The sequence below is a fragment of the Ascaphus truei genome, chromosome 2 (genome assembly GCF_040206685.1).
Source record: "Ascaphus truei isolate aAscTru1 chromosome 2, aAscTru1.hap1, whole genome shotgun sequence".
NCBI classification, from domain to species: Eukaryota; Metazoa; Chordata; class Amphibia; order Anura; family Ascaphidae; genus Ascaphus; species Ascaphus truei.
In genome coordinates, this window is record NC_134484.1 from 146,704,292 (window position 1) to 146,725,789 (window position 21,498).

General features: G+C 42.8%; 1 protein-coding gene across 7 annotated transcripts in view; it reads right to left on the reverse strand.

The window, feature by feature from the left end:
* SPIRE1 (spire type actin nucleation factor 1) overlaps window positions 1-21,498 on the reverse strand; it is a 177,679-nt gene that overhangs the window by 42,865 nt on the left and 113,316 nt on the right. For all 7 annotated transcript variants that reach the window (XR_012799079.1, XM_075585396.1, XM_075585397.1 and 4 more), the window contains one exon: window positions 7,194-7,319. Coding sequence is in view for 6 of the 7 variants with exons in the window: in XM_075585396.1 (XP_075441511.1) it covers window positions 7,194-7,319 (126 nt within the window). In the remaining variant the exon portion in view is untranslated. The remainder of the gene's footprint in view (window positions 1-7,193; window positions 7,320-21,498) is intronic.

The window sequence follows — 21,498 nt, forward strand, 5'->3', positions numbered from 1 at the left end:
AGCCAAATGAAAAGAGGCAGCCAAGGAAACCTCCTGCTTGAAGAATAAACAGCAAATCAACAAGAGACTTGTCAACTCGCTGTTTATACACAAGCGATTACATCAAGGAATTGGCTGTCACACCAACTTGTTACTTTTTTCTGAATTTCCAACATTTCTAAAAAGGTACTTCTATTTAAGGTTCAGAAATGTTTAAAAGAAACTAAAACCTTAGTAATTTTTCCCACAGTAAAGGCAAATATTTTTGTAGTGAACAAATGAAAGGACAGACCAGTCAGCTGGAAGTTACTGCCACCTTGAGCTGTCTGCGGCCTACAAACAAGGCCTGCTTTTGCTGCCAATGGGCAGAGTACCCCATTACAAAACCACCATCCTTGCTTGCAGCGTATTTCACCCTCTCAGGAAAATGGGCAAAGACAAAGGGCACTGTGTAGATATACCAACATTGTCATGCTTCTCTGGGCTTTTTGTCTTCCCGACAGTCGCACGCTGCAACGCCAAATAAAATGCTGTATTTCAGGGAAGAGAAATGGCGAGTATCCCGAGGCAGGGAATGAAAGGGCTAAAAATGGATACAGCTTTATGCCACTGCATGAGTTTTGTGATGCTCTGGCATCTGCAGCCGGGGACTAGTTGCATGGCAACCTTAAAAACAAACAAACAAACAAACAAACAAAAAAAACCTTGGCATGCTTTAATGTGGATCAAAGAATAAAAAAATAAGCATTCAGCCTTACAAAAGATCAGGTGCCCAGGGAGATGTTATTTTACCAGGCAACTAAAACGTGTGGACATGTGTTTACTAAAACACGCACGCGCACACGCACGCGCGCACACTATATATCTCTATATAGAATGCACACAGCGCTGCACATAACATTTACAGGCCCAGTTCTTGTCCTGGCAAGGTCACAATCTATATTTGGTGCCTGAGGCACAGGGATTTGAACCGAGCTCCCCTGTTTCAAAGTCATGATCATTGTTTTCAGAGCCTGTGCTCACGGAGTCACTCCCTCAGCCGCATGTGTAACTTTGTTCCCAGCAGGCACTTAAGAATTGGAATCTTATTTGCAAGACTTCTTTAAATATTGAAGGTGTAGCTAGCCATGGCTGGGTGTGGCTACTATTGTACCCTGTACTGACATATTAGTCCTGGTAACAGCAGGCAGTGTTGGGATCAATCATGGGTTTTCCCCACTCAGGCTGTACCCTTGAGTGACAGGGGAGGAGGTGGGATTAGGTCTGAGGTTGCCCAATCCTGGGTCCAGAGCTGGTACCCTCCCCCTGCTGTGCGCTTAAGGGGGTTGCATCCTAAATTATAGTTAGTTGGTCTCTACCACTGAGAGAGACCAGATATCACACCCAGGCTGCAGTGCACTGGCAGGCCCAGGTTACTTCCCTTTGGGTAAGTGAGTGATTACTTATACCCCTTGTCCTGCGAGAGGATCAGGGAAGAGCTAGGACTGCTACAGGGGCCCCTGACCCGTAGTGGAGGTCCAGGGACCATCTGAAGTTTGAGACCAGAGCTGTGACTGCCTGGGGCAGAGCTGCCTACCGACTGTGCTGTGTATAGAGAGAATAAACCGGTTTCTGTTTCATATACCTCCTGCCTGGTGTTTAATCTTTCTGGGGTTGGGGGGCAGAGGAAACCATTCTACTATGGGAGATTACCTTCAGACATCTAGAGCCTACAGCAGATAGAGGCGCTGAGTACCAAGGAGTAAATGTCAGATATGTACCCCAGAAGTCTGTTTTGCAGTCCCCACTACCATCGGCAGACACCTCAGCATTCTGTGAGCCAAAAGGTAGCATGCACCATGCACCTGGTAACAGGGGAATCTCCCATTGGGTGGGGGAACAACCGTTACAAAGGCATAAAAAAAAGAGTCCCAGCACAATTTGGACAAACCAAAGTTCTTCTACTCGCATTATGCTGCTTGATATTCAGTGGATATGAATTACAGACACTTACTGTACACCCTGAATAATCCTCGTTAACAGGTGATAACTATCAGGGTTCATTGTTAAGTGACAGGATTCGGTGTTCTGTGAGTGGATCTGGAAAGAAACTAGACTCGGTCTAATATAAATATTTTGAAATAATTTTTTAAAAGGTTTCACTTTTTCCATAGTAAATAAATGCTTCAAATGGTTTTGCCAGTTTTTCTAATGTCTTGATGATAAATTGGATTGTCAGCTCTTAAAACTAGAAGTAAATACAGGTAACGATCTTTGCTTTGTCCAATCTTGGTATAGTAAATATGCTTAAACTTAAAGGAACTAGAGAAGAAGAAAAAAAGTATATTTATTTTTGAAGGAAACTAATTACACTGCTAAGGTAGGACACCCTCTTTTATCCTCTATCACAGGGGTGTTCGACTTCAGTCCTCAAGCGCCCCCAATAGGTCAGGTTTTCAGAATATCCCAGATTCAGCACAGGTGGCTTAGATGCTTGATCTAAGACTGCGCCTCTGATTGAGCCACCTGTGCTGAAGCAGGGACTGATTGAGCCACCTGTGCTTTAGCAGATATCCTGATCTGTGGGGGGCTTGAGGACTGGAGTTAAGTACGCCTTCTCCATCACACCCAAAACTGTGGATGTACCTGTGTATGTGTGTATGAGGTTAATATTTGTGTGTTGTGGCCGACATTAAAATACATCTCTATGCAGAATCTGTGCCACTGTGTGTATACTGACATTACTGCGCTCTCACAGCCTATGATCCCTATGAAACTTCATTCCCAGAACACGAATCATTGATGAAGAAATTGGTTCATAAGTGTGAAGGGAATGGTCATGGCACTAGAGCAGGGGTGGCCAACGCCGGTCCTCAAGGGCCACCAACAGGCCAGGTATTAAGGATATCCCTGCTTCAGCACAGGTGGCTCAATCAGAATGACTGTTCCACCTGTGCTGAAGCAGGGAGATCTTTAATCTGGCCTGTTGGTGGCCCTTGAAAACTTATATGAAAATATGTTGATGCTTTGGCTCATACTGAATAAGGCGCCTGACCCGGGGCCTAACGCTTTCTAAACTTCCATAAACGTGAACCTTTGGACAATTGGAGTGCTGTTTGGTGCGGTGCTTTTTGTACCAGTTTTGCAGCAGGGAGACGGACACAGCAGCATTTTCTTCCCATTATTTTTTTTTAGGAAGGGGTGGTCCGAACGTCACGTTAACTCTATTGTTGATGGTTCCATGCTGGTCCAGAAAAAAAACCCAACTGCAATATCCCAGCCATCGGGTTCTTACTCCACCAGGATGTACGACTTCTACATGAGCTACAGTTTATCTCTAGCCTTCATGAGGCGTCAGAAACCTTTTAATTACATATACTGTGGTAATTGCATATAAAGAAGTGTTGTGCCTGCCAATGTCTATGAGACAAGACAAACCAGTGGTGCAAAGCATGATTCATGTTTCATGTTTCATCCGATCCAACGCAGTAAGAAAAACAACTCAAAGGGGCTGCTCTTAACCCCATAAAGGCGTTACGTGATGTCTGATCTAGCTTTAACCCTTTGCGTGCCACAGGACACAGCTACCAAGTCATGGCGCTGGCACTACAGGGGCCCATTTAAGCAGTAGTCACACCGTATGCTACTTGCTTGTTGTCTAGGGAAGGTTGCTTCCTGTCTGGGGAACGGAAGAGGACACCTCTTCCTCTGTCAGTGACACCGCGATCACGTGATGCCACAGCCCGCCAGGCACGCAAAGGGTTAAAGGCGTCAGTGGCGAAGGTGCCTGCAATGCATAATAAAGGCCACATCCTATTGGCATAGAGATGAGGGGTCGAGAATGTCTTTGTGAATATGATAAATGTTACTTTATAAGTTCTTCCCACCTTGCAGAGATTTAGGGGGATAATGACAAAGCCACAGTAGCACATGTACTAAATTGAATAAAATATTTAACACACAAAAAATAAATCATTAAAATGAGATAATGATGTTTTCATAAGAAATCAGGCAATATGGAACACGGAAAAGCTGCACGCTATTAATATTAAACAGTTCTCGCATGTCCAAACCGCGCAAAACACATAAGACGCAATGTGGTTCTGGTCATACAATCCTGTGCAATATGCAAAGGAACAAAAGTCGGACGGTGACCTGTAGGTATTCCAATGCGATTCTATAAACAAAGTTTGCATATTGCAAGGACGGTCACAGAGAAATGACGCCTCCTGGGGAATGCAATATTGAGGGGAGATAGGGACATTGCTGTAGCGCTATCTTTTTACATAGCCCTACAATAATTAATATTTTCAATATGGAGAGATGTAGCAAGTAAAACATTATTTAAGTAGCGGTGGAGGGAGACATCTGAGGCAAGCATCTTAATGTGATTAAAAAGTGTGTATTACTGTGAATCAGTGCTGTACTAATTTCTAGCCATAAAAAATGGAGTTCAAAAAAAGCTGTCAAGTAGAGCATTTCGCATCTAACATTTATCATTTATTTAAGTATAAGAAAGTTATATGAGAAATAATCTGCACCAGGTGGGGAAGGGTGTGCCGTGATAACATTGGAGGCACTCCAAGCAGCACAAGGGTTAAATAATGCAAGTCAACGCGTTCACATTCCTCACAACAAAATAACTATGACTTTATGCCAACACAAAATTAACACAATCCCAAAGCCTGTGTTAACATGCTGCCTGTACTGCAAACCCTCCTGTCTGCCTCAATCTGACTACAGCTGTGCTTTACACAGCAGATGCATGGAATGAGGACCTATTAGACAGACCCAGTGCAGGTCAAAAAGAGAGCAACCCACGTTATCACTAGATTGTGAGCTTTGAAGACAAATATCTCAATGTCTGTCAGATGCATTACAGCACTACTCACCCAAAAAGCGCTACGTAAAAAAATATATACCATATTTGGACAATTATAGGGTGACCCTCTTATTGTAGAAGAAGCCGGAAAGAAAATAGTTTACACACACACACACACACACACACACACACACACACACACACACACACACACACACACACACACACACACACACACACACACACACACACACTTTCTCTCTCACTATGCGTGTGTGTGTCTCTCTCTCTCTGTGTATGTATGTGACAGTGACCAGATGTCCCAGTTTAGCCAGGACAGACCCGTTTTTTAGGGCTCTGTCTTGACTGTTTGGGGTGCTGCCCCAGTTTTTTAGCCCGTTGGCCACGCACGACTGGCACTTGCCAGACTCGCGTGTGCATGCACAACCGGCAAGCTCCGATCACACATGCGCATGAGCGACCGCAAAGTGTCGATCGCGCATTCGCTGTCACGTGTGTTTGTGTATGTGTGTGTGTGTGTGTATGAGTGAGGGGGTAGGGTTGCCAGGTGTCCAGTATTGAATCGGACTGTTCTGTATTTGGACACTGTCCAGTAAAAAATAGAGGTAATACTGGGCATGTAGAGACACACACACACACAGAGAGATACACACAGAGTGTCTCTCTCCCTGTGTATGTGTCTCCTCGTCTCGCTCAGTTTGAGCTTCCTGTCACAAACAACATGGCTGCTTCAGGCCGCCAGGGTGGAGCTTCCTCCATTTAAGCCTCCTCTCTCATCCGACAGATGATTGGCACGCAAAGTGGGCGGGCCCGATTATAAGGTGAGTATGTACTTTTCAACTTAATTTATTAAACAAAACACTGCCTTATAAAATCGTGCAAAACGTGTGTGTGTGCGCATGTATGTATGTATCTATGTATGTATGTATGTATGTATGTATTTCATCTCCTTCCTGAAAAATTAAAATGGCCACCAAACTGCAGGCCAATAGGAAGTCAACAAAGCTTCTTATTAGATGACCGTGGCTAAATAATCAGAAAGTGTACCAGCACCAAAAACTAAGTATCTCTGTATCTCTGTGGGCCCCCCTGGTCTGCATACAGTAAAAAAATTAAATAAATAAAAATTAGCCGTTTCAATTTTTGGTGGGGATTGACACCAACAGTAAAGGATATAAAGAAATACATATCTTACATTATTATTTGTTAAGTTAAGCCTATTTAAAATAGAAGTGAAAAGCACACAGATCGTTATCTTAACAGCAGAATCCGATACCCTTGAAAAGTCCTTGTTTGATTAAAGGATTTAAAAATGGGTCGACTGTGCTTCTGTAACTCTTTAGCGCAGGGGTGGGGTATTAGGGATATCCCTGCTTCAGCACAGGTGGCTCAATCAGTAGCTCAGTGATTTTGATTGTGCCACCAGTGCTGAAGCTGGGATATCCTTAATACCTGACCTGTTGGTGGCTTGAGGACGGAGTTCGGCCTCCCCTGCTTCGGAGGGTGACCTGAGGTGTTAGTATTTATTTTTTCTGCACATTTTTTCCGTCTTCCTGCACATACTGTAACTATTTCGCGACTTTCCCCATATGAGAATGTAACAATAGGCTTCACCATTATGTTTTTCTAGACACATAGAGGTTGGTGTATATGAAATGTATCAGCACATTATATCTTTGTTTACATCGAGACTTAAAAACGTTTTTTTTTTTTTTTGTGATCAAGTGGATTATATTTACAGCAAGTGTATCGTCCTCTTTTCTGCTCTGGATATTCTGGACCATGTTACAGAATTGCTGGCTGCTGCACGGTTTATTTTCACAGTGACACAATTGTCCTATTGGAGATTCTACAATGGGAGGTGTGCAGTGTCTTCTATATGCTCTGGTTATCAATGTAAGATATATATAGTGTGTGTGTGTGTGTGTGTGTGTGTGTGTGTGTGTGTGTGTGTGTGTGTGTGTGTGTGTGTGTGTGTGTGTGTGTGTGTGTGTGTGTGTATATATATATATATATATATCGGTCACAGTTTGGTGGCTAACAGAGAGGCCCAACATTATGTCCTGGTTATGTATTGTGAACTCTGGCTTTTTTTGTTAATGGGCCAAAAGTTATAATAAAAAATAAAAAATATTTGATATATGTAAAGTTTTCAATTCTGCACGTTCAAAATTCAGACAGTAAAACAGACAAATGAAACCTTGTAGATCTGAGGAAGCTTCCTCGTCGTCTCGTACAATTTCAATAGTGATCTGCAAGGTTTGTTTGTGTAATTTTTCATTCAGCAAAATCCTAAAAACCACTTTACAGACGGCACCCCGCAGAGCGCTGCAGACATTACCGAGACCCGCCGGGGAAACATCTGTTTCTATGGCAACCGGCACCAGCTCACCTTTTTTGCACTTCTTATTTTGGTCAGGAACATGTGCAGCTCCATGGTCTCCGCGTACAGGGCGCGACACACCGCCTGGTAGTGGTTGGGCGCTTCCGACGGAGTAGGAAGATGAGAGGCACACAGCTGTGGAGAACAAAATGCATAACGTTTTCATGCGATTTTATTGTAATTACAGAATATATACAACCAAAAACAGTTATTACAGAATATAATTGCACCGAAATTTTTTTTTTTTTTACTGCTTAAAATTTTTTTTAAATAAAAATTGGGGTACTAGAAAATGTTTTTAACTTTCGGAATCTGAAACATTTTGGTTTGTATTACTGAGCGTGTATGTTGCTTGTTTGGCTCCCCCCCCCCTCCTCCCCAATCAAATCCTTATCTTACTGTCTCAAAGTGGCAGAAAGGTGGCAACGGGTGTTTAAGTAGATGTATAGTGAGAACTTGTGCTTGTAGGTTCAACCCTACCATGGAGGTTTGTAGAACATACCCGGCTAAAGTGGGACCGGCACTTGCCCACATGCAGTTAAGACCAGTATCCCTTTGAAACTTTTGAATTAAATAAATGGGATAATATAGCTGGCATGGAGCATATTTGGAAGACATAAGAATCTTTCAAGGGAGTTTTCCACTATGCCTTAGATGGAAAGAGTTTGACCAGTTCATTCACATATGGATGTGAAAACGTAAACACTAAATGCAAAGATATTTAAGCTTCAGACAACGCAAAGGATGGAGAGATGTATTCTGGGTATTATTGAAGTGTCAGGATAAAGAATTAATGGGGTTGGGAAAAAACAAACAAAAAAAAAAAACAACACACTGAAGAAATTAAAAAAAAAGTGGGTCGGGCGCATATCATAACAAAAATTACCATCATTAGACAAAGACCATACACAACTGGATTTCAATGGATAACAAAAGACAAAGGCGAGGACCAAAAGTAAGGTGGCAGCAGGACATAAGGAAATTTGTTGCAGCAACATGGATAAGAGAGGCTTACAAGTGCAGTATCTGCAAGATCATTCAGGAGGCCTTCATCCAGCAGTGGCTTGACAAGAATTGAAGATTAGGATTATATGTAAACTATACACACCTACAGCAGCTATGTATGTGTAGGAGGGGGATAGTAGTAGGGTGGCCAAAAAGTCGGTCTATGGCCATTAGGTTTGCTTTGGAGTCTAGCCACTAAACAAGGCCAATATTATTTTTTTTTAATCCAAAAAGGTGGACACTGTAGTTATACTGAAGGTAGAATGATATGTTATGACATTGCCAACAGTACATAGAATAAATGTATGGGAAGAAATCTAGGGTCAATGGATTCATGTATATATAATCACAAACACACACACACACACACACACACACACACACACACACACACACACACACACACACACACACACACACACACACACACACACACACACACACACACACACACACACACACACACACACACACACACACACACACACACACACACACGTTAAAGAACCTTTGTGAGGCCGCTTAAGTTTTCAACAATAGCTAGAGGGGCCCATAGAGAAAGAAAAAAATTCTGTCCTTGTGACTTCACATGTTCTTTATCAAGTGTAACCGACTTGGACTTAATGAAGTTGCTTCATGAATAATCATAAGTGAATTCTACCACACAGTGAAGTGAAGCTATTCATCCCTTGACAGTCCCACGTAAACAAGAAATCATTATAATGCCCAACATATTCACATGTATTTGCATCTTAATAAAAGCTCTTAAAATAAAAAAACATAACAGCATGACTGGTAACAAAATCGATCTGTTACAGGCCTCTCTCAGGCCCTGAAGCAGAGCAATATGTTACAGGCCTCTCTCAGGCCCTGAAGCAGAGCAATACGTACCAGGCCCCTCTCAGGCCCTGAAGCAGAGCAATATGTTACAGGCCTCTCTCAGGCCCTGAAGCAGAGCAATACGTACCAGGCCCCTCTCAGGCCCTGAAGCAGAGCAATACGTACAAGGCCTCTCTCAGGCCCTGAAGCAGAGCAATATGTACCAGGCCCCTCTCAGGCCCTGAAGCAGAGCAATATGTTGCAGGCCTCTCTCAGGCCCTGAAGCAGAGCAATATGTTGCAGGCCTCTCTCAGGCCCTGAAGCAGAGCAATATGTTACAGGCCCCTCTCAGGCCCTGAAGCAGAGCAATATGTTACAGGCCTCTCTCAGGCCCTGAAGCAGAGCAATATGTTGCAGGCCTCTCTCAGGCCCTGAAGCAGAGCAATATGTTACAGGCCTCTCTCAGGCCATGAAGCAGAGCAATATGTTACAGGCCTCTCTCAGGCCCTGAAGCAGAGCAATATGTTACAGGCCTCTCTCAGGCCCTGAAGCAGAGCAATATGTTACAGGCCCCTCTCAGGCCCTGAAGCAGAGCAATATGTTACAGGCCCCTCTCAGGCCCTGAAGCAGAGCAATATGTTGCAGGCCCCTCTCAGGCCCTGAAGCAGAGCAATATGTTGCAGGCCTCTCTCAGGCCCTGAAGCTGAGCAATATGTTACAGGCCTCTCAGGCCCTGAAGCAGAGCAATATGTTACAGACCTCTCTCAGGCCCTGAAGCAGAGCAATATGTTGCAGGCCCCTCTCAGGCCCTGAAGCAGAGCAATATGTTACAGGCCTCTCTCAGGCCCTGAAGCAGAGCAATATGTTACAGGCCTCTCTCAGGCCCTGAAGCAGAGCAATATGTTGCAGGCCTCTCTCAGGCCATGAAGCAGAGCAATATGTTACAGGCCCCTCTCAGGCCCTGAAGCAGAGCAATATGTTGCAGGCCTCTCTCAGGCCCTGAAGCAGAGCAATATGTTACAGGCCTCTCTCAGGCCCTGAAGCAGAGCAATATGTTGCAGGCCTCTCTCAGGCCATGAAGCAGAGCAATATGTTACAGGCCTCTCTCAGGCCCTGAAGCAGAGCAATATGTTACAGGCCTCTCTCAGGCCCTGAAGCAGAACAATATGTTGCAGGCCTCTCAGGCCCTGAAGCAGAGCAATATGTTACAGGCCTCTCTCAGGCCCTGAAGCAGAGCAATATGTTACAGGCCTCTCTCAGGCCCTGAAGCAGAGCAATATGTTGCAGGCCTCTCTCAGGCCCTGAAGCAGAGCAATATGTTACAGGCCTCTCTCAGGCCCTGAAGCAGAGCAATATGTTACAGGCCCCTCTCAGGCCCTGAAGCAGAGCAATATGTTACAGGCCTCTCTCAGGCCCTGAAGCAGAGCAATATGTTACAGGCCTCTCTCAGGCCCTGAAGCAGAGCAATATGTTGCAGGCCTCTCTCAGGCCATGAAGCAGAGCAATATGTTACAGGCCCCTCTCAGGCCCTGAAGCAGAGCAATATGTTACAGGCCTCTCTCAGGCCCTGAAGCAGAGCAATATGTTACAGGCCTCTCTCAGGCCCTGAAGCAGAACAATATGTTGCAGGCCTCTCTCAGGCCCTGAAGCAGAGCAATATGTTACAGGCCTCTCTCAGGCCCTGAAGCAGAGCAATATGTTACAGGCCTCTCTCAGGCCCTGAAGCAGAGCAATATGTTGCAGGCCTCTCTCAGGCCCTGAAGCAGAGCAATATGTTACAGGCCTCTCTCAGGCCCTGAAGCAGAGCAATATGTTGCAGGCCTCTCTCAGGCCCTGAAGCAGAGCAATATGTTACAGGCCTCTCTCAGGCCCTGAAGCAGAGCAATATGTTGCAGGCCTCTCTCAGGCCCTGAAGCAGAGCAATATGTTACAGATCTCTCTCAGGCCCTGAAGCAGAGCAATATGTTACAGGCCTCTCTCAGGCCCTGAAGCAGAGCAATATGTTACAGATCTCTCTCAGGCCCTGAAGCAGAGCAATATGTGAACTTCAACATGAGAAAGTCTCTCTTGCAATGAAACAAAGAGCAATGTGTGACAGGCCTCGCACTCAGCAGGACAATGACTTCAAAGCTGAAGTGGCCCAGGACCAGGTTAAACGTGGTACACTGGGATAAAGATTTCGCAAAATGACCAAAAGCATCCCAGCTTTGCTCACATCTGTAAGAGGATTATTTTATTTTCATCCGTTTTCTGAGGTCAAAGAGCACAGCTTTCAGCAACCACCATGGATTTGCCAGCCTAGCTTCACTTTCATTTCAGTGGGAAACAGTGCTTGCCAAGCGAACCTGGTATTAACAGCCATACCAGCTTCCCTAAAACAGAGAGATCAAACAAGATTTCTGGCTCTGCTTGAATAGTCTCAATCATTAGCCAAGGCATATTATAAAATAAAGAAGCACTACCGACTGCTGAGGAGTTGCTTGGTGCCCCATACACACACTGTGTTTCAAGGCTTCATGGTGAGAAAGAAAGTCAAGATTAAAAGGCTTCATTTTGGCTGCAGAGACCAGAAAAGCAGTTGTCCCACTGTGACATTTTTCTCACCGTACACAGAAAAAAAAGAAACCTAGACCGACAAAGATAAAAGCTACTTTATGGCCCTTAAATACTAAGCGGTGCTATTTAATACGACACCTTCAAGTGAATGGTCTACAAAGTGTCCTCCAGGTGGTGTCTTATGAAATGTCACAGCATAGTACATATGGCCCATATATACATCTGGTTTGTGTAATGCTTAAAGTTTATTTTAAACTCAATGAACCATACTTCTAAACCTTTAAACGGGTTTTTAGAGTTCATCGTCAACTGTAGTACATCTATGATGCCGTTTAGATTTCACTGCTATGAGTTGGGATTTCGCTCGTATTTACTGGAGAGATTGCTTGTATAGCTATTATGGTGATTTGTAACGGTGAAATGCTTTGTAGGCTACTACAGTTTGAATTGAAAAGTTTTTAAAAAAGAAATGCAGAAATATATGTTCTATTGCAGCAAAATAGCAGAAGGTAAAACGTTTCACTTGTAATATGTTTCTTCAACGTATTCCTGAGGAAGCAATTATCTTGCGAAATGCGTTGAAGACAGTGACTTTTTGAGCTCCAGCAGCCACCGTAGGACGACCACGTGGGTCCCTGACCAGCTAGCGTCACAGCTTGCAAGCCGAACGCGGACGTGGGGATTCCCTACAGCCGATACCTTCGGACCAACACCGCGTCGTCCACGTTGCTGCTCGCTCTGTTTTGGGCCACCGCGCAAATACCTATATGTAAGTGCGGATTTATATTTGAATTGTTTTATACATAAACATATTTATACGTACACTCCGTGTAATCATCTTATCTGGGTGAGGAACACCCTCCACCATGACAAGGGAGAATTGCCCCATCCCCACCATATGAGAGTGCCACTCTTCCACTGACCATCTCCAGGGGATCCAGAGAGGACTGAGGCAGATGGAGATTCATCCACTAAAGATACCTTTCAGTGCCTTCTGTCCTTACTGGGCCATGCGAGTTGTGGTATTGCCCACTTAAAGATACTCATCAACATACCATTTTGGATCATATGCAACCCTGCACTATATGCATGTTTTCTTTATCCTATTTATATGATTCCGCGCTCCCTAAATACAACACTATCTATCTGGCAAGATCATTGAAGCGGCTTTACTTCCGACCTTACAATATACCATTCTTACAATCTTCTGCTGGCTAGAAGTTGTGACTTTCTCAGGTCAAATAAGACTTTTTTTTTCCAACAAGGCATTAGTTGCACATTGGACAATAAGCAGTCTATTGCTAAATTGTTATTCGGCAACGGCACAATTTAGGTTTTACACGGACTTACCGTGGTGTTTGTCCAGCTGATTAACAAAGATCTTTCGATTTAATGGTATGTGCACATTAAGAGCATGCATAAAACCACTCAGAAAATAAATTAAAGGTTTATTTAATCTACTGCATGGATAAATCTATGTTATCCTTATTTAAACATCATTGCAATTTATCATTTTAAAATAATACAGCTAGTCCCCACTTCTCGGCGATCCGCCGATACAGCGGCATCGAGAAGGGGGCCGCCATGTCCACGCATGCGCAGAACGGGCTGATCCGAGGTCGCGCATGCGCAGAACGGTCCGGGGTCGCGCATGCGCAGAATGGGGGGGGGGGGGCGGTTTGCTGTGGTTACACATGCGTAGAAAGGCGCATTGCCGGTTTGTGCATGCGTACATACCGAAAATCCCCGGTTCCGCTTACCGGCGATTTTCGCTTTGCGGCGGGCCCTTAGAACGGAACCCGCTGCATGCCCGGGGCCCTCCTGTAATTCAAAAAGATGTGTGCAAGCAATAAGTAGGAACACAAGTTTGGCAAGTGCCAAATCGCATACGTCGATCCCAGTTAAATGTGCAGTTTAGACCAAACCTTTGGGGAATAAAAGTAATTACTGCACTGAGGTGTGTACCCCATTCATAATTGTGACCCTCACTTTGAAAATCACACTGGCTTCAAAACGACAAGGAAAACCCAGAAGTTCCCACACAAAAAACACTAATGATTGCAATACAAATGATAGGGCGAAAAAAGTGTGTTCTTAATTATCTGCATAACGTAAAAAAATATATATCGTTCCCATCTAGAACAATTCTCAGGCATCAAACAATTAGCGTATGAAAAAAAAATTAATTACAAATTACATCAAACACCCAGGGGTTGATTGCTTGGAATGCATCAAAGGGTGAAGTCCCATTAAAACCAGTAGGATTTACTTTCTTTTGTCCAAGATTTTAACCACTTTTGCTCTGACACATGTACCCTGCAGTATATTTGTGGAAATCACTGAAAAAGTCCCCTAAAAATATATCTTTTAATAAACCTACAGGGCAGCCTACAGGTGATTATGCGTCTCCTCCATGAGGCCACTACCCAAAATAACATGCAACACCACAAAACAAATCAGATTCATTTGAACAAATACACACACACAGACAACACACAGACACACACAGACACACACAGACACACACAGACACACACAGACACACACAGACACACACAGACACACACAGACACGTGAATACATAGAAGAGACGGGTATGTTGTGCTACATTTGCACATAAGGATATGATCAAAAAAACTTATTTAAATATGGTAAAATATAACATTTTAATGTAAGCCACTTACAAATTAAAATAAATATTTTTATGGCTCCTCGGTTGTCCCAAAATTAGAAGAAAGATCGCACTATCACAAATGGCACAGTTACATCTCCTTACAGGGCTCACAGCAAAGTCCCAGTACTGGTATCAAAACGCTTCATTTTAATTCAATGGAGCAGCAGCAGCACAATACAACGTTTTCAGGCCAAATAGGCCTTTATTCAGGTAGGCGTGGCTAAATACCATCACTAAAGACGCTGCCACACATCGCCACTAAACACGCTGCCACATACCGCCACTAAAGAGGCTCCCACACACACCGCCACTACAGAGGCTCCCACACAAACCGCCACTAAAGATGGTGGGGTGGGAGTGCCTTATTTTCCAGGCGAGTGCCGTTTTTTATAATCTGTCGAGCCCTGTGTATGTGCATGTGTATACACAGGGGCGCAGATAGATTTCCAGGGGGCCCAGGACCAGAGTTATGACTGGGGTCCCGCTTCCTCAATCCCCCTCATTCACTCCCCCCCTTGGCCCCCCACAATAATTACCCCCCCACACAAAATACATACCAAAAAACCTAACCCCCACAAATACATACAAAACCCCCAGCACCCCCCTAAATACAAAAAACCATCCCACGCCTCCAAATACATACAAAACCCCCAAATATATTTAGATAAAACCCCACTCCGCAAATACATACAGCCACCGCCACGCGCAAATAAAAAATACCTTCCCAGCCCCCAAAACCATGCAAACCCCTCCACCCCCCAAATAAATACTACCGCCAGCCCCCAAATACATAAAAACCACCTCCCAAATACATATAACCACCTACCCTACAAATACAAAAAAACAACTCACCCTCCAAATACATACAACCCCCACCTAGAAAATACATACAAATACTCCCCCCTCCTCCGAAATAAATAAGTACAAAATACAGACTTACCTACCTTGGGGATGTTCTCAGGCCTCTGGTGCCCTGGCTCTCCCGTGCCAGGCCTCAATCTGATGCCGGTGAGCACCGACATCAGAGAGGCCCTGCGCAGGACAGTGAGGGAGGCCCGCAGTTGGGGAAAGCCGTGACAAGCGTCCCGGGCCCGGTAGCTGCAGGGGGCCCGGCGGCTGGATAAAGCAATTGGACGCGACCTCTGGCCAGGCCCAACTTCTTTGCCCGAGGGAGCTGGGGAGAGCAGGGGCCCGGGTCCAACTGCTTTATCCAGCCGCGGGGCCCTCTGCAGCCACCGGGCCTGGGAAACTTGTCCCAGTTCTCCACCCCTTGTCAGTGGCCCTGTGTATACATAGAACAATATCAAGGTGTGCATGCAAATTAAGATTTGATTACATTTGTCCCACCTCATGTTGGTTGGTTGATCGGTCACTCACATCAGTGGCAGCTTAAAATGTGAGGTGCACAGTAAACATGTACACGTGAGTGTCTAATTAAAGGTCAGTGCCTGAGGGTGGGGAGGATTTGAAGCTGAATTTTTTGCTGTGACTCATGATTCCACTTAATCAGCAATGCAGATGATCTAGACCTTGTGATATGCCTCTTTATAACATTCACCCCTTTCTGTCATGTGAAAAACTACCCACTGGAAGAGCTTCACATACTGTAGCTTTTATTTGCTTAGACGGAAGAGACAAGATCGGCAGATAAAGCAAGAGCAAAACAGAGGCAACATTTTATATTTATTAACACATTAAAAGCAGCAGAAATGTGCGCATCGAAATTGATCAGCGGCCTAAGGACGAGCCCCTACGCGTTTTGTTGCATCTTCACTTTGGCAGGGGCCCACATTGATGTCACGAGACGAGTGTCCTTAGGCCGCTCGTCAATTTGGATATGCACATTTATACTGCTTTACATGTCAACATTAATATATAATGTTGCTTCTATATTCTGATATTGTCCATAATGGAAGTTTGTTGCTGTGGAGTGAGTCCGGGACACCAAATCTGAAGTGGAGGTGTTGGACTTTGAGAGACGTTTTACTTGTGTATGTAAATAATCATTAAAACAAAAGTATCTCACTCCGAGTCTTGACTCGTTTTTAGCTGATGAACGTTCTTGTGATCGAACATTTTACGGGCAGGAAACAAGAGCTTTTCTGTGCAAAAGCACGTAATCTAATCCATTTGATCTATTTCTCTTTCTGAAAGCCAAACCTATCAAAAATAATTAATTGTTGCCTAGCAAATGAGAAAGACTGTTTACAATTTTTTTTTTTTTTAAAGGACAGTGAAAGAAGATCCAAAACAAACATCTTTTCCACACCATCATATTTCTAAAGTCACACTATGCAACCTGGTGAATGTGTTACAGTATTACAAGCTCAACTAGAGCAGCAGGTGGTGCACAGACTCACTGCTTTACCTGTTTAGGTAGGGCTGGGAAAAACTTTATCCGAGATTCGAATTTCGTCTTGAATTTGCCCGTTCCTTTCAGCCACGGATATTCGCTGTTCAGTGGCCTTTATTTTTCTATCACAAGACATTTGCAATTGAATTTGACAACATATACATTCGAATACAAGTTTTTTTTTTAAGAGTATAAATAGAGGTGAAGCCTCAAGTCTAAACCATTGTGTTCTTGGGGTTGGCTTAGTGTGGGGTTTCTTACTGGGTGTCTGCTGCTCCTGCTGTACTACTAGGACTAGTGCTGATGGCTCAAATATTTTATTAGATAATACTATTATTTATTGAATAAAATTAGTAGCATTTAATGGTACTGAACTGACCCGTCTGTGTCAACTCCTTGGGCTGGGGCCCGACTTGGGCTCTGCTGTACGGTCTGTGTCTATTGTCAACTATATTAGCAGTCTAGCAGTAATAATAATAATAATATATTATTATAATTATTATTATTATAAACAACAAGTCCATTTATTTCAAGGAGGATTCAACTTCTACACATGTATTGTTTGCAACCTGTGTGATAGTGCCAGCCAGGTCACTAGGCCAGTCAGTGCCGGAGTGCCTGTTCCACAGCAACAGCAGCACACCCAGGAATACACACACTCACACTCGCTGCCCCACACCTCTGGAATGCCCTTCCCCTCCATATAAGACTAGTACCCGCTCTATCCGCTCTTCGGGGCAGGGACTCCTTTTTCCTAATGTTACTCATGTCTGAAGCACTTATTCACATTGTGTCATTATTATATTACACGTATTACTGCTGTCAACCGCTATGTACATAAATGGCGGTATATAAATAAAGATATACGTACATATAGTCTGCTAGAGATTTTTCATGTGTGTGATTGTTTACTAGTAACAGTAGTTTACACAGTTAATACTGTTAAATAACTGGAACAATACAAGGAGCGCAAACAAAACTGACAAATTATAGGAGTGATAACACTCCTAAGTGCTGCCTCTAAGATACGGTCTCTAGAACCGTGTGAACAAGGTGAATACTATACAAAAAAGCACACATGAGTAAAGTGAAATATCAATGAAGGTGTATGAAGTGCTCAAAAGACAAATTCAGCACTCACGACCATGAGAATGTGCCTAACATCCATGTGGGACATGCATGGGTACTAGATAAAACTGCATGCTGGGTCTAACCTCACAAAGGAAACATAAGGAGAACATCGAATAACATTGTTTTAATAAAAAAGCAAAAACAGGGAGAATAGGGAATAAACTCACAATCTCCCAGTCAAAAAAGTGCAAAGAGTTTATTAAGGGTACATTCTACCCGCTCCGTACAGTCCAGGATACACAGCCAAGCTTGGATCCAGCAGAGTTCTCGCTCGGCTCCTGCTCGTCGGTGCGATGACTTCCTCGTTTGCAACCAGTGCGGGGTCCCAGATTTGATCTTGCTGGTTAGTACGGTGTCCTCGGGGGGTCTAGCGCCAATCACATTCGCCAATCAGCTAAATCATTAATTGATAAACCAAACTGATTGGCCACCCAAAATCTCTATAACTGCAGGGTTGCACAATTACCATTCAAATGAAAAGAGGTGATGCATATATATGTAATACCCGACAACAACAAATGAAACAATTTAATCCAACAGTAATAAAATACACAAATTGTTAAAAACTCCTCCTGACTATATAAACGAAGTACAGTGTATGGTGCACAGCCAACGAGAGATTGGTCAAGTAGAAATAAATATTATTTATTAGGTCTACATTAAAAATGTAGGTAAAGCAACCCTCCTACGCGTTTCATGCGTGAACGCACTTTATCAAGGAGTCAATAATGGTACACACAAACATTTCTTTTAAAACAAGTGCTGATCAGCAATTGCACGCCAAAAACGCAATGACGTCCCGGGCCAGCGCAGTGACATCACTAATGGCAGCGCATGCGCACAGCCCGCAGTAGGCAGAGCACGATCTGGACTACACATAATCAGCTCCCTGGCTCAGACTGCTAGTTCCGCGCATGCGCAAATGGTACCCACCCCCTCATGACGTCATGCGTCTCCATGGTAACCCCTCACAGCACCACATTACTAGATATAGATATTGATATATCAAGAAGATCCTACATGTAAACAAAAATAAATACACAGATCAATATCTAACGACAAAGACAATACATATCATTATATCCTTATGTACAAGTATTACCTCCTAAGACACTGTCACTGGAATAGTATCAATGGCGCTAAACACAATCTACAATAAATGATCGTATAAATATACAAATACAATGAAAATATAAATATACAACCGGATGGAATTGATGGGTGATCTCGGCCAACGTTGATCAAACATGAAATAAGAAAAAGAAATACATAGTGTAATACTGATAAAACATGTGAAAGACAAATACCAACAAACAAACAAACAAACAAACAAACAGACAAGAATTAGCAAATATTAAGATATACAATTAGCAAATATTCGAATAATAGTGTAGCTGGAACACACAATAGACTAAAAATGATGAATTTAATATATTATAAAAACATGTACAACAATTAAGCACAATTAAAGGACCCAATCGATATCCGTCCGAATTGCCCGCTTACCGAAGCCAGAATATAAAACCGCAGTGGATATTTTAAGAGAGTATCCCCTCTCACAGTGACTGGTTCTCTGACCAGCACAGCTTACAGATGGATTTCAGGAATCGCCGCGTGCTGATGGTGTAGAAATGGAGAAAGCGTCCCTCCACGCGGTAACAGGGGCAGGAGATCACTGTCTTGATGTGAAGCAGTCCGGGCATGCGCAGAAGCGCCCGTCACAGTATTGACGGCACCACAAAATCTCCTGCTCCTCGCGGTCGCGTGTCATCCAAATGGCGGCAGATTCAAAAGTGCTGTGTGTCACAGAACTGCACGGCTGGGCTGGCAATGGAATAGGGCAGCTGACGGCAACGGGGGGATAACGGGGACCACCCAACGCGTTTCAGAAGCAACGGCTTCCTTCATCAGGGGTTAAATTGAATAAAGTAGTCCCTTTGTGTCCGGTTATTTATAGGAAAAATTTTAAAGGTGCAAGCACCTGAATAAAGTCCCGGTCAGGCGCAGTGATCTAAATATAAACTGCGACATGATATCAGCAACACCATAAAATACATGAAGAATACATAAACAAGTAGAAAACAGTGAAACTACATATATATAGAAACATAAAACATATAAAAACAATTAGCAATGGCAATCAAATTAGAAGATCATAAAATATATTATTATTTAAAAATATATTATTAACAATATTATTTAGAGATAAGGATAGACAGCATGCTGTATATGGAGTGAAGTGACCATTTGTAATAAACAGATATGGTCAAGAGTGAATCTAAAGATTTTAGGTCACAAACATAGCTAGGATTTAGATGACATAGTCTGGTTGTTGAATAGAGATCTACTTCATGGATGTTACAGAAATACTAATAGTGGTTACATGGAAGTGAATGACCTAGTGTATCAGTGTAATATACTTATAAAATAAATTATTAATGTGATGCATAATATATAACTTACCATTGTGTAATGATACCCAATAATGAATTAATGTGTAATGTTAATACGTGTAATATGAGATATAGATATAATAAAATCATATAATGTGTGGACTAATAATATTATGTACATTAACTAAAGTGAAATATTAATGTGAAATATTTGGAATAATATTAAAGTAATCTTTTTAAAGTGCAATAATAATTATTTCTCCAACAGGAATGATGTTAGATTAAAATCAACATTAAGCCCTTGTGGAGTCAGTGTACGGAGTTCGTAGATCCAAAAGGATTCACGTCTCCCTAATTGTGTAGTGATATTACCTCCACGCCAATTAGGTGTAATGGCCTCTATAGCTATACATTTCAGACCCAAGGGACTTCCACCATGCACCTGGAGAAAATGATTCGAAACGCTATGAGTGATTAAACCTTTTTTGATGTTGTAAATATGTTCATAGAGACGGCGTTTGATGGGCCTAGTTGTCATACCCACATACTGCAGACCGCAAGGACACTCAAGGAGATAGATGACATTTATACTATTACAATTAATTAACTGTTTGATATTGTATATTTTCGTTGTGGTCATGGATTTAAACGTGGCGCTTCTAGAACTGAATTTACAGGCTGTACATGAAATGCAAGGGAAATACCCATTTATTGTTTTATTAGTACGAGTATTTTGACGGGATAAAGGACAACTAGGAGCTAATTTTTGGCCCATATTTCGAGCTTTGGTGAATATTATTTTAGGATGTAGGGGTAAAAGATCTACCAAGTCCCTATCCTTCCTCAGAATGGGCCAATACTTACGTAAAGTATGCTTGATGGCTGGAGCCATCTGGTTGTATTGGGTAATAAATGGTATATTTATAGAAGAGCTGTCTTTACTTTTTTGTTTATATTGAAGAAGAGTGCTTCTATCAATTTGATCCACTTCAAATATGGCTCGATCTAGTTGAGTAGAAGAATATTGTCTATTAATAAATTTGTCTTTTAAATCATGGGCCTGCTGATGAAAAATTTCAGTGGTGGAATTATTTCGCTTCAAACGTGTGAACTGGCCTTTGGGTATATTATTGATCCATGTAGGGTTGTGATGACTGCTGGCATGTAAATAGTTGTTAGCCTGGACCTTCTTAAAATATGTTTTTGTGTGTAATTTATTGTCCATTATAAAAATAACTAAATCCAAAAATTCAATAGATGTATTGCTGGAATTAAACGTGAATTTTAAATTAAAAGGATTATCGTTCATATACAACTGAAATAATTCTAATTGATGGGTGGTACCTAAGACACTGCCAATATGTTTCTGATTAACTGTAATCC